The 14511-nt window shown below is 41.8% G+C and overlaps 1 protein-coding gene across 1 annotated transcript in view; it reads right to left on the reverse strand.

Annotated features, from left to right (window-relative positions):
- Positions 1 to 10634, reverse strand: part of LOC126278326 (uncharacterized) — a 1364175-nt gene extending 1353541 nt beyond the window's left edge. The window contains exon 1 of the mRNA XM_049978346.1: positions 10476 to 10634. Coding sequence (XP_049834303.1) covers positions 10476 to 10557 — 82 coding nt within the window. The 5' untranslated portion in view covers positions 10558 to 10634. The remainder of the gene's footprint in view (positions 1 to 10475) is intronic.
- Between the last annotated feature and the right edge of the window lie 3877 nt (positions 10635 to 14511).

Genomic DNA, 14511 nt, shown 5'->3' on the forward strand with positions numbered 1-14511 from the left:
AAAGACGAAGAACCTTAGCATCTGATTATGAGATTAGTAGCGAGCATCTTGAGCAAATCAAATCTAAAAATATGTCGTGTGAAATTCGAATATCACGGAAAATCAATGTTGTTGTTGTTGTTGTTGTTGTGGTCTTCAGTCCTGAGACTGGTTTGATGCAGCTCTCCATGCTACTCTATCCTGTGCAAGCTTCTTCATCTCCCAGTACTTACTGCAACCTACATCCTTCTGAATCTGCTTAGTGTATTCATCTCTAGGTCTCCCTCTACGATTTTTACCCTCCACGCTGCCCTCCAATGCTAAATTTGTGATCCCTTGATGCCTCAAAACATGTCCTACCAACCGGTCCCTTCTTTTTGTCAAGTTGTGCCACAAACTCCTCTTCTCCCCAATTCTATTCAATACCTCCTCATTAGTTATGTGATCTACCCATCTAATCTTCTGCATTCTTCTGTAGCACCACATTTCGAAAGATTCTATTCTCTTCTTGTCCAAACTAGCTATCGTCCATGTTTCACTTCCATACATGGCTACGCTCCATACAAATACTTTCAGAAAAGACTTCCTCACACTTAACTCTATACTCGATGTTAACAAATGTCTCTTCTTCAGAAACGCTTTCCTTGCCATTACCAGTCTCCATTTTATATCCTCTCTACTTCGACCATCATCAGTTATTTTACTCCCTAAATAGCAAAACTCTTTTACTACTTTAAGTGTCTCAATGTTAGGGAAGGCGAAATAAAGCCTTAACGTGTTAGAAAATTTCTGAACGAAATTGCATACAAGGCCCTAGGGCAACCGTTTCTAATTGTTGCTGCGTTTGGATCCTTATCTGGTACTTACTACTTTAAGTCTATCAATGTTAGGGAAGGCGAAATAAAGCCTTAACGTGTTAGAAAATTTCTGAACGAAATTGCATACAAGGCCCTAGGGCAACCGTTTCTAATTGTTGCTGTGTTTGGATCCTTATCTGCTACTGTGAACGTTCTGATCACCACCTTTTGGCAGCTAATAAAAAAATTATTTACTTATGCGTTTCGGGAATGGGCATCATCAGAACATCAGATAAAAGGCTGGGGATCAGTCTTAAGACTGAATTCATATCACACGATGTTGTGTATTAATTTTTTTATTTGATTTTCTGATGATGGGCTATGCACAAAATGCGTAAACAATTAATGTTCTGACTATACGAGGACTCTTATGTAATAGTGGCCAAAAGTAGTGACAAGATGTGTTAACTACTCATATAACGGTCGCAAGCTTCCTATCCGACTTAACACTATGTAATCAGAAGTATTCGTCCACCCGTTAGTGGACATTAACATGGGATGTGTCCATCCTTCGCCTTTGTGACAGCCTGAGCAGTGCTGGGTGCACTATCAACGACGTGTCTGAATGTATATGGAGGAATAGGAGCCCATTATTCCTCAGGAGGCAAAAGAAGACAAGGCAGCAATCTTGGACCCTGGGTAAGGAGTAACAGCAGAGTGGGTCAACGAGGAGAGCTCTGTGGCATCGAACGTATGCTAGTCTGTTGGAAGTGACTTGAGTAACATATCCATCGAGGACGTTTCAGCCCTTATAAAGCGGACCAAATCCATTGTTCGTGACGTCATTATGGAGTGCAAACACAAAGGAACAACCGAAGCCGAACCAAGACCAGGCAGGTATCCTGTCCTGATGGCCTGGGACCATCGAGCATTAGGAAGGGCAGTTGTAAAAAATTGAGCGAAATCAGCGAAAATAATGACGTTTGAGTTCCAAACAGCCACCACCAGTCCAGTTAACACAATGACTGTGCGTATGGAGTTAGAAAGAAGGGGTTACAATGATGGAGCAGCTCCTCACAGGCCACACATTTCTGTAGTAAGTGCTCAGCGACACTTGAGGTTGAGTAAAAAGCTACGGCAACGCACACTGGATGGCTGGAAACGAGTTACTGGGAGTGGTGAGTGAGGCCATACCGTTTCGCAATCCCTGGAGAGCGTTACCTGCCTTCATGTGTAGTACCAACAGTGATCTATGGAGGAGGTAGTGTTACGGTACGGTGATGTTTTTCGTGGTTGTAGGTAAAAAGACGAGGGCTAGTAGAAATCCTTGGGTAACAGAAAATATATTGAATTTAATTGATGAAAGGAGAAAACATAAAAATGCAGTAAATAAAGCAGGCAAAAATGAATACAAACGTCTCAAAAATGAGATCGACAGGGAGTGCAAAATGGCTAAGCAGGGATGGCTAGAGAACAAATGTAAGGATGTAGAGGCGCATATCAGTAGGGGTAAGATATATACTGCCTACAGGAAAATTAAAGTGGCCTTTGGAGAAAAGAGAACCACTTGCATGAATATCAAGAGCTCAGATGGAAACCCAGTTCTAAACAAAGAAGGGAAAGCAGAAAGGTGGAAGGAGTACATAAAGGGCCTGTACAATGACAATGTACTTGAGGACAATATTATGGAAATGGAAGAGGATGTAGATGAAGATGAAATGGGAGATATGATACTGCGTGAAGATTTTGACAGAGCACTAAAGACCTAAGTCGAAACAAGGCCCCGGGAGTAGACAACATTCCATTAGAACTACTGACAGCCTTGGGAGAGCCAGTCCTGACGAAACTCTACCATCTGGTGAGCAAGATGTATAAGACAGGCGAAATACCCTCAGGCTTCAAGAAGAATATAATAATTCCAATCACAAAGAAAGCAGATGTTGACAAATGTGAAAATTACCGAACTATCAGTTTAACAAGCCACAGCTGCAAAATACTAACACGAATTCCTTACAGATGAATGGAAAAACTGGTAGAAGCCGACCTCTTGGAAGATCAGTTTGGATTCCGTAGAAATGTTGGAACACGTGAGGCAATACACACCTTACGACTTACCTTAGAAAAAAGATTAAGGAAAGGCAAACCTACGTTTCTAGCATTTGTAGACTTAGGCTTTTGACAATGTTGACTGAAATACTCTCTTTCAAATTCTGAAGGTGGCAGGGGTAAAATACAGGGAGCGAAAGGTTATTTACAATTTGTACAGAAACCAAATGGCAGTTGTTAAGTGTCGAGGGACACGAAAGCGAAGAAGTGATTGGGAAGGGAGTGAGACGGGTTGTAGCCTTTCCCCTATGTTATTCCATCTGTATATTGATCAAGAGGTAAAGGAAACAAAATAAAAATTCTCAGTAGGAATTAAAGTCCAGCGAGAAGAGATAAAAACCTTGAGGTTTGCCGATGAAATTGTAATTCTGTCAGAGACAGCAAAGGACCTGGAAGAGCAGTTTAACGGAATAGACAGTGTCTTGAAAGGAGGATATAAGATGAACATCAACAAAAGCAAAACAAAGACAATGGAATGTAGTCAGGTGACGCTGAGAAAATTAGATTAGAAAATGAGGCACTTAAAGAAATAAATGAGTTTTGCTATTTCGGCATCAAAATAACTGATGATGGTCAAAGTAGGAAGGATATGAAATGCAGACTGGTAATGACAAGAAAAATGTTTCTCAAGAAAAGAAATTTTTTTACGTCGAGTATAAATTTAAGTGTCAGCGAGTCATTTATGGAAGTATTTATATGGATTGTATGGATGTATGTAACTGAAAATGGACCATAAATAGATAAGAAGAGCATAGAGACTTTCGGAATGTGGTGCTACAAAAGAATGATGAAGATTAGATGGGTAGATCACGTAACTAATGAGAAGGAACTGAATAGAGCTAGGGAGAAAAGAAATTTGTGGCACAACCTGACCAAAAGAAGGGATCGGTTGGTAGCACACGTTCTGAGGCATCAAAGGATCACCAATTTAGTACTGGACGGAAGCATGTGGGGTAAAAAACGTAGAGGAAGAGCAAAAGATGAATACAGTAAGCAGATTCAGAAGCATGTAGGCTGCAGTAGTTACTCGGAGATGATGAGACTTGCACAGAATAGAGTAGCGTGGAGAGTTGCATCAAACCAGTCTTCGGACTGATGATCACAACAACAACAACATTGAAGTACGGATGAAACAAGTTGAGAATTGCGTAAGCACTGCCTTGAGTACATTGAACCATATGTAGAACATATCAAGCACAGCAGCACTTTCGCAATTTTGATAAATTTCAAAAGTCAAAGAGTAAACAGCTTTTTCCATATTTCGCGTTATATTCTTCAAATGGATAAATATGTTGTATTATGTATTTTCTAAATCAGTCTGTGTTCTGCCTCAGAGTTCGGTCTATCTCCCTACCAAATTTAACCAAAATCTGTTCAGCAGTTTAGTAGTGAAAGCGTAACAGAGTTACTTTCGCATTTATAGTATTAGTATGGATTTTATCAGGCCAGTTTGTTTAGCAACAAAGAGACGTCGAAACGAATTGGACCAATCGCTTTTCGAAATAGGACAACGAAACATGAAACAGAATTTAAAGAGAAGGTGTCCACAACGACGGCATCAAAAACATGAAACGTTAGTAAAAGTAAACAGTGTATGGGCCAGTATCTGAAAGGCGACGTGTATTAAAAAATCTGTGAATGCGCACAGAGAAAAAAAACTAGCTCTTTACTCGCAGAAAGTGTTGAGTGCTGTTGACAAGGGATTTCAAATTGATTCCGTATTTGTGTGTTTCCGGAAGGCTTTTGGCACTGTACCACACAAGCGGCTTGTAGTTAAGTTGTGTGCTTATAAAATATCGTCTCGGTTATGTGCCTGTTCCCTATATATATACAAACGATTTGGGAGACAATCTGAGCCGCTGTCTTAGGTTGTTTGCAAATGACGCTGTCGTTTATCGACTAGTAAAGTCATCAGAAGATCAAAACCAACTGCAAAACGATTTAGATAAGATATCTGTATGGTGCGAAAATTGGTAAAAGCCCCTAAATAAGGAAAAATATGACGTCAGCCACATGAGTGCTAAAAAAGCATCCGTTAAACTTCGGTTGCACGATGAATCAGTCAATTCTAAAGGCCGTAAATTCAATTAAATACCTTTAAATTACAAGTACTAACAACTTAAATTGGTAGCAACACACAGAAAATGTTTTTGGGAAGGCTAACCAAAGACTGTGTTTTATTGGGAGGACACCGGGAAAATGTAACAGATCTACTAAGTAGACTGCCTACACTACGCTTGTCCGTCCTCTTGTATAATACTGCTGCGCGGTGTGGGATCCTTAGAAGATAGGACTGACGGAGTACAACTAAAAAGCTCAAGAAGGGCGGCGCGTTTTGTATTATCGCGAAATATGGTAGAGAGTGTCACTGAAATGATACAAGATTTGGGCTGGACATTAAAAGAAAGGCGTTTCTCGTTGCGAAGGTATCTTTTCACGAAATTCCAATTACCAACTTTCTCCTCCGAATTGGAAGACATAGGTGTTCGTTTTTTCCGCGCGCTATACGAGATTGGAATAATAGAGAATTGTGAAGGTGGTTCGATGAACCCTCAGCCAGGCACTTAACTGTGATTTGCAGAGTATTCATGTAGATGTAGATGTAGATTTAGATGTAGAGAAAGGACTGAAAGAGGCGCACAGCGTGGAAGACACGGTGCTGCTGCAGATTTGGCTTCTGTAGCAGACGAAGACGTTTCGAAGACTCGTGGCATTGAGCTTGCGAGCAAAGCATAAGCAAACGTTTTTCTTCTTTTGTTTCTTTCTTTTTTTCATTTTGGAAAAGAAAGATATGCATAAGCATATGACATGGTGCATCTGCACAGAACAGAACAGGAAAGCTACTCGTCAGGGGTCCAAATGCTCTCCAGGCCGGAAGTGTTACTGCGGATAGAGGACCACCTTCGGGTCGACCGTTAGTAACCACAACTGCGGACGACACCAATCAGATGCAACAGCTGCCGGCACAAGACCAGTGACAGTCTGTGAGAACGAAGAACGTCTTAGTTAACAAAGAATTGGACGGTGAAAGGTTTGTCTCCGATTTCTGGCCGTACAACTGAATGAGGAGCAGAAGACAACACTAAAAAGACTGTATGAGGTTTCATTGATACATGTCATCTACTTGCATAATCTCTACAAGCGTTTGTCATTGGTGATGGGTGCTGCTGGTTGGGTCTAGAGCAATTTAGGCTGTCTGCATCGCGTTTATACCGACATTTAGCGACTTACATGGCAATAGTTCGCTCGATGCTGCAAACAGTCTATACAAACTGCTATCAGAATCTTTGTCTTCGCAAAAGAAGTGAATTTTAGACATTCAGGACTAATTTGACGCCAAAGAAAGTGATTTGGTTTGTACTCTCCGTCTTCTTTACGACTCGCGTAAACGAAGACGCAACATATACTATCCTTCTACTAAGGTGAGAAGAAATGATGCGTTGAACTACAGACCTAAATTGCCAATATCTCGCTGTTCCGCAAACCTAGAACACTTATTAAGCTGGAGATCCTGGGTTCGAGTCCGGTCGGGGCACACATTTTCATCTGTCCCCATTGACGTATGTCAACGCCTGTAAGCAGCTAAGTAATTTACATTTTTATAAGATGCTTTTTCTATTCTGATAAAAAAGGTTCGTCGAATATAATTTCGATCATTGCAAGTATCTAGATTCTGCTATACCTAATTTTTGAAAAACATTGGTGTACTTGTGAGACTTTAGAAAGGAGATGTTGTTAACTGCGGCATGTTGTTAGACGAATGTATTGGGTTATACAGTCTGAACTTGACAGCTTTTCAGCCTCATGAATGAATGTGACAGCATTGCAGCCGCACGAAGGAGCTGGCAGCTGGTCCTGAAAGCGCAAACACGTAAAGCAATGAGATGTGAAATACCTTCATAAGCAAACGCCTTCATCCACGTAACTAAATGAAAGACCAGCAGGCTCAGCAACAAGGAGTATCATGAAATGTTAATGCGTGTAAATGTGGAATCCTATTTTCACATTTAATTTGTAGGTAGAGCGAGACACGGTTCGACTCATTGAATGGATACTGCTTCACTGACAGGTGGTATTGAATGTCAATGGCCAAAACGACAATTCAGAGTCATTTCCTTGTTCAGTTACGGTGTGAAGATTCTACAGATGCAAAATAAAAGAACCCAATTACGCTAGGAATTTACAAGAAAAAGCATGGAATGAAGAATCTATGGCATTTTGCAGCTCTCTGGGTGATATTTGGGAAGGTATGAAAGGAAAGGATTTTTTTAGTCATGGAATTTTCAGGAGAATAAAAATATCCTCCCCGCCAGTGCTTTTCTCCTGAGTTGAATAGAAATAACAATTGATGGTACTGACAAAACTCTGCTGTACAGTAACAACGTTTACGACCATTTCACTCAGCTCACTGTCTTCATATGCCAGACATGAGACTCATTTCATTTAGGCACTACAGAGTCACTATTATTTCGCGGGAAATGTCGAATGGTTACAACAGTCTTGCGATAAGAAAAGATAAGCGAGAAAAATTTATATGATAATGACCATTGATAAATATAATTATTCAATGCTTGTAAAAAAGCAAATGTTTGAATACCCGGTAACACAAGAGCGTGCTATAATATGTGAGATAAATCACATTTTTATGAATAACGGGTTATGAGGGATACTGCAGCCACAATGTGAAGTAAACCATTCATCTTCGCCAGTCAGACGATCTATTATATCGTCCAAGGTGCGATCCGAGGGGTCTCGTCTTCTTCAGGCAGATATGTAGCTTTTTTTTTTCTCTTTTAGCATGTGGCAGGCGACGTGGTACGTATCTAATTTCTTTGGCTGCAGTGACTAATCTGTATTACATTTACTCCGAAGTGGACATTAGTTATTACGTTGGCATAGCTCAAATGCCATAGATCAAAAGCCAGCAACAAACTATATACTAGAACGTGAGCAATTTTATCATCGTTCTCAGTGGCATAAAATTTGGGTAACATGTGACATAAACTAACTGTTTTATAGCTAACTGAAATATTAAGCAGACGACTGGCTGCATGGTGAGAATATATCACAGATAGCTAGTCACATTGAAACCTGGTTAATGTATATGAAGAAGGTATCTGTTCTTTCGGACATGTCTAAAAGAACAGACACCATAGGTGATGAAGCTCTCGAAGAATGACATTACAATGAAATCCAGACCATTAGCTGCTTACATGCGTTGATAAATATCAACGGGGACAGTTGAAAATGTGTGGCCCGAATAAGACATTCTGGCCAATGATCTTCTTCAGTGCGGATGCACTCACATTGCTTAAACTCTTACGGGAATCGGTAGATTGACTGCCGCGTGTAATGAGTATAGTGGTCAGGGGCACTACAAATGTAGTGTGTGGACAGGAAGCTGGAAGTGTGGGTCTCAGGGAAGCGTGCCATAGATAAGACCCTCTGTGTTCTTGGTGGCTCAGTCGGATAGAGCGTCTGCCATGTAAGCAGGAGATCCCAGGTTCGAGTCTCGGTCGGGACGCGCATTTTCAACTGTGCCCGTTGGTATTTATCAATGCCTGTAAGCAGCTAATGGACCGTATTTGATTGTAATTTTCTGGTTAATGTAGCTAACGTTGACGGTGCAGAACTAGGAAACTCGTCGTGGGCAGTACTGAAAATTGTATAACTGACACAGTTAACATCATTATGTAACATACAAACATGGATTTCAAAACGATATTCCAGTGTCGAAGGAAAAAGCAGTTAATCGCAGAAGTAGCTACATACAGGGGCTATTCAGAAAGTAGGGAACGGTCAGTCGCGAAATGGAAACCATACTGAAAATCAACACCGATTTTATTTGCAGCAATTAGCTACACTTTCCAGCTACTTCTCTAAATAGTCGCCGCTCTGACTTAGACATTGGTCGTAATGTTGTACCAACATAGCAATACCCACATCATAGAAGGCAGCCTCCTGCACTTTCCGACAATTCTCTATGTTGGACTGCTGCTTGTTGTCTGTCTCAAAAATTTATCTTCATAGCCAGTGATTCATTTGAGCAGAGATGCAAAATAAAGAGAGCCATGTAGGGGTAGTATGGTGTGTGATCAAGCGCTTCCTGTCGAAAACGCTACACGAGCATTCTCATTGCTCCTGTAGTGTGAGGGGGATAACTGTGGTGATGGCAGTTATGTTATGTGGGGCTGCATGAAATCAGGCGAAATTTCTCAGCAGTTACCCACACCTGGCGGGAGACACTACTGTTGTAGGTATCTTTGCGCGATTACTGTGTGCTCAGAACTGAAATGAGCAACGTGGCGCAATTGACAGGCATACTAGAAACATTGCCCAATACATCTGAGAAACGTTTCATTGGATTTCCAGTGTCGTTTCCACTTCGCAACCGATCGTTCCTTACTTTCCGAATAGCCCTCGTATATTCTCTACAAGAAGAAAAGCGGCAGTTTGAAATTTCATGGATGATGTGTGTGTCAAATTTTGTTGCCTGTTGATAACTGTTGATAACATCCCATGTCACTAAGCTGAAGCAAGGAAATATTCAAATTTATTGCGAACAATCCAGACCCGGGCACTTGGTTTCAAATAGTTTAATAACTTGTCCGCTGCCAGTTTCGGGCACGTGCCGCTCTTGAGTGCAAATCGAGCAGGATTATAATACAAGAAGACAGTCTATGCAAAGGTGTTATCTCGCCAGTGATGAGGTAACTACCATGTACTGAAAAACATTCACTGTATTACCTTCTCTTGTTGGCGAGCCATTGTAAAGATTGTCTTTTTATCTTTTTTTACACACAATGATTCCGCTTTTTTTTTTTACGATCTCTCCCACCGGTTTGACATATGTCAACGTCAGTTGATGAAGAGAAGCGTTGAATGCAGGTCACATACATATATTATCCGTTAAACACGCCATAATGTTGTTAATGGTTTCTCATTGTGCGTGATGTCATTCGTATTATGTATTAGGATATGCACTCGTACTCTGTAATACGACAGCTGGTCTGTAAGGTCAGAAATATGATTTTTCGAGGATGGCATATCACAGACAGCTCAGTCATATTTTAACGTGTAAGTAATGTTTCCAAATAAGCAATAACGGCTTATTTCTATGCCTTGAACCGTATGAAAAGTATGCTTTATTATTACCAGTTCAACATGCACTTGAGAAGGGCTACAACGCCGACCTCATGACTGTGTAATATAAAAAAACAATTAACAGTCAAGTGGCGGAAATTTCTGTCAAAAAATGCTATACGACTTTGCTCACCAACAGAGGACATATCATAGATAATTCTATTCAATGACAGCTGTCGCAAATATTAATGTCACTTATAGATTTCAACCATTAACTTATTCATCACTAAGAACTTCCACTTCATGTCTTTAGTGAGGTGATAGAAGTTGAGCGCTTATAATCTGGAGCTGATTCAAATAGTATTACGATTTTTAAAAAAACGTGGAAATACTGTGATGACACGATGTAGCGACAAAGTGTCTCAGGATAGCTGCTAGCAAGCGTTTCAAGAACTGCCAGTTAAAGACGAGTAACTAAATGAATGGTGACCACATTCGGCTACAACTCACCGGAGAGGACGCAGCAGCGCGCCAGCAGCAGCAGCAGGAGCAGCAGCAGCAGCGGCGGGGGCGGCAGCGGCGGGGCGCGCATCGCGGCGTGCGCTGGTCGCAGCTGGGCCTCGCAGGCGCAGACTCCACGTCGTCCGCTCGGCACGCCGGCGCCGCAGACACTGTGCCGTCGCGCGCGCCGCTCTCCACCTTTACGTGGGCGGCGCCGGCGCCACGCCGCCTGCCGGAGCGCTCCGCGCCCCGCCGCCGCGCCACGCGGTTCCCGCGGGGCCCGACAGATGGCACTGGCGCAGGAGCCGGCAATTCACATTTTTCGAACATTCCAGGGACGGCGTTAACGCGTAGATGTGTTTCAAAGAGACAGAATGTCACAGAGAGGCAACAGCGCGAGCAGACTAAAGCAAATTAAACAATCGACCACCATAGTCTAGTGCTAGAGTCTAAAACTTACAGTCACAACACTATCAGCTGCACAAGTGGTTACCGTTTGACAGCTGGAGCTACACTAGCGCTCCAAGCGGCGAGAAAGCAGCGTCGTAAGGAGAATGTTTATTGTTAATCCCTTTTCTACTTATTTAATGAAATACTAATATCAGTTTGGATTCTGTAGAATTGTTGGAACGCGTGAGGCAGTACTGACCCTACGACTTACACTATCTGGTCAAAAGTACCCGGACACCCCCAAAAAACAAACGTTTTTGGTATTAGGTGCATTGTGCTGCCACCTACTGCCAGGTACTCTATATCAGCGACCTCAGTAGTCATTAGACATCGTGAAAGAGCAGAATGGAGCGCTCCGCGGAAACTCACGGACTTCGAACGTGGTCAGGTGACTGGGTGTCACATGTATCATACGTCTGTACGCGAGGTTTACACACTTCTAAACATCCCTAGGTCCGCTGTTTCCGGTGTGATAGTGGAGTGGAAATGTGCAGGGAAACGTACAGCACAAAAGCGTACAGGCCGACCTCATTAGTTGACTGACAGAGACTGTCGACAGTTGAAGAGGGTCGCTATTTGTAATAGGCAGACATCTATCCAACCCTTCAAACAGGAATTCCAAACTGCGCCAGGATCCGCTGCAAGTACTATGACTGTTAGGCGGGAGGTGAGAAAATTTGGATTTCATGGTTGAGCCGCTGCTCATAAGCCACAAATCACGCCGGTGAATGCCAAACGATGCCTCGCTTGGTGTAAAGAGCGTAAACATTGGACGATTCAAAAGTAGAAAAACGTTGTGTGGAGTGACTAATCACGGTACACAATGCGGCGATATGATGGCAAGGTGTGGGTATGGCGAATGCCCGATGAACGTCATCTACCAGCGTGTGCAGTGCCAACAGTAAAATTTGCAGGCAATGGTGTTATGGTGTGGTCGTGTTTTTCATGAAGCGGGCTTGCACCAATTTTTTTGCGTGCCACAATCACAGCATAGACCTACACTGATGTTTTAAGCACCTTCTTGCTTCCCACTGTAAAGGAGCAATTCGGGGATGGCGACTGAGTCTTTCAATACGATGGAGCATTTGTTCATAATGCACGGCCTGTGGCGGAATGGGTACAATACAACTACATCCCAGTAATGGACTGGCCTGCACAGAGTCCTGACCAGAATCTTAGAACATCTTTGGGGTGTTTTGGAACGCCGACTCCATGCCAAGTCTCGCCGACCGATATCGATACTTCTCCTCGGTGCGACACTGCATGGAGAATGGATTTTCATTCCCGAGGAAACTTTCCAGTAGCTGATTCAACGTATGCCTGTGAGAGTGGAAGCTGTCATCAAGTCAGAGGGTGGCTAACACTAAATTGAATTCCGCATTACCGATGGAGGGTGCCACGAACTTGTAAGTCATTTTCAGCCAGGTGTCGGTATACTTTTGATCACATAGTGTATCTTAGAAGATACACGTACGTTTCTAGCATTTGTAGACTTAGAGAAAGCTTTTGACACTGTTGAGCGGAATACTCTCTTTCAAATTCTGAAGGTGGCAGGGTTCAAACACAGGGAGAGAAAGGCTATTTACAATTTGTACAGAAACCAGATGGCAGTTACAAGAGTCGAGGTACACGAAAGGGAACAGTGGTTGAGAAGGGAGTGAGACAGGTTTGTAGCCTACCTCCGATGTTATTCAGTCTTTATATTGAGCAAGCAGTAAAGGAAAGAAAAGAAAAATTTGTAGTAGTAATTAAAATCCATGGTGAAGAAACAAAAACTTTGAACTTTCCCGACGACATTGTAATTCTGTAAGAGACGGCAAAGGACCTGGAAGAGCATTTGAATGGGATGGACAGCGTCTTGAAAGAAGGATATAAGATGAACATCAACAAAAGCAAAACGAGGATAATGGAATGTAGTAGAATTAAATCAGTTATTGCTTAGAAAATTAGATCAGAAAATGAGGTACTTAAAGTAGTAGATGGGTTTGCTACCTGGGAAGCAAAATAACTGATTATGGTTGAAGTATAGAGGATATAAAATTTAGACTGACAATGGCGGGGAAAGCTTTTCTGAAGACGAGAAATTTGTTAGCATTGAGTATAGATTTAAATGTCAGGAAGTCTTTTCTGAAAGTATTTGTATGGAGTGTAGCCATGTATGGAAGTGAAATATGGCCGATAAGTAGTTTAGACAAGAAGAGATTAGAAGCTTTCGAAATGTGGTGCTACAGGACAATGCTAAAGATTAGATGGGTAGATCACGTAACTAATGAGGAGGTAGTGAACAGAGTTGAGGAGAAGAGGAATTTGTGGTACAACTTGACTAGAAGAAGTGATCGGTTGGTAGGACACGTTCTGAGGCATCAAGGGATCAACAGTTTAGTGTTAGAAGATGGCACAGAGGGTAAAAATTGTAGAGGGAGACCAAGGCATGAATACACTTAACAAATCCAGAGGTAGGTTGCAGTAGTTACTCGGAGATGAAGAAGCTTGCACAGGATAGAGTAGCATGGAGAGCTGCATCAAAGCAGTCTCTGGACTGAAGACCACCACCACAACAGCCATTTTTTTACTTCCCAACACTGGAGAAGTCAATCCCACGATAGTTGCTACATCTGAACAACTAACGGCAAGAATCTTCTACATATACACTTTTGAATCAAATGTAATTACATTTATAGAAATATTTGTTTATTAGAAAGTCGAATGAAGCCTAATATGGGCGAATCATGAGACACCATCAAAAATTTCAAGACTCAAAGGAAAGTCCTTCTCATAGTAAGAACAGACAACAACAGAAAAATAAGCTTCTCAAGCATTAAATATGTCTTTATATTCTCTTGCTTGGAGTGGAGTAAGCTGCAGTTATACAGATACTCGAAATTATTCCCTCGTGAGTAAGTTGTAGCTTGTATCACTGAATCAGTGAGATCGGGCTGCTTTCACATTTATGTCTCTAAGTAATTTACTAATGCGTGGAATGCAAAATATAACAACTATTTTATATATTTACTTATTTTAGCAGGTCTACTTCAGTAGCACCAAACTGACGAGCAAATCTCCAAGGTCATGGAAGCTGTGAGTAAAGGAAATTACAATAGAAAAGTAATAACAGATAAAATAAAATGTTTATGTACCTAAAAATAAGACAAGCCGTACGTTCATGTAAACGCTATCGACATTATAACACAGGAATTAGATTAATTTTTGAAGGAAGTCCTCGAGAGAATAGGAGGAGTGACCCGTGAGGAAATTTTTCAGTTTCGATTTGAAAGAGTGTGGATTACAAGTAAGATGTTAGAATTGTTGTGGTAGCTTACTGAAAATGGATGCAGCAGTATACTGCACGCCTTTCTACACAAGAGTCAAGGAAGTGCGATCCAATGCAGACTGGATTCTGCCTAGTATTAGTAGTGGAACAAGACGGTGCGGCCCCACTCTCCATTGTTACCAAATTTATTCAAGATGGCGGATCCAATATGGCAGCTATAGATATGGCAACGTCACAATAACCTCAGGGCAGGAAGTTCAAATCTTGGGAGGAAGATAGGTCAATTGTGCTACCTCCACTAACCTAACCCCCTCCCCTCTCCTC

Source organism: Schistocerca gregaria, chromosome 6, assembly GCF_023897955.1.
Source record: "Schistocerca gregaria isolate iqSchGreg1 chromosome 6, iqSchGreg1.2, whole genome shotgun sequence".
Taxonomy (NCBI): Eukaryota; Metazoa; Arthropoda; class Insecta; order Orthoptera; family Acrididae; genus Schistocerca; species Schistocerca gregaria.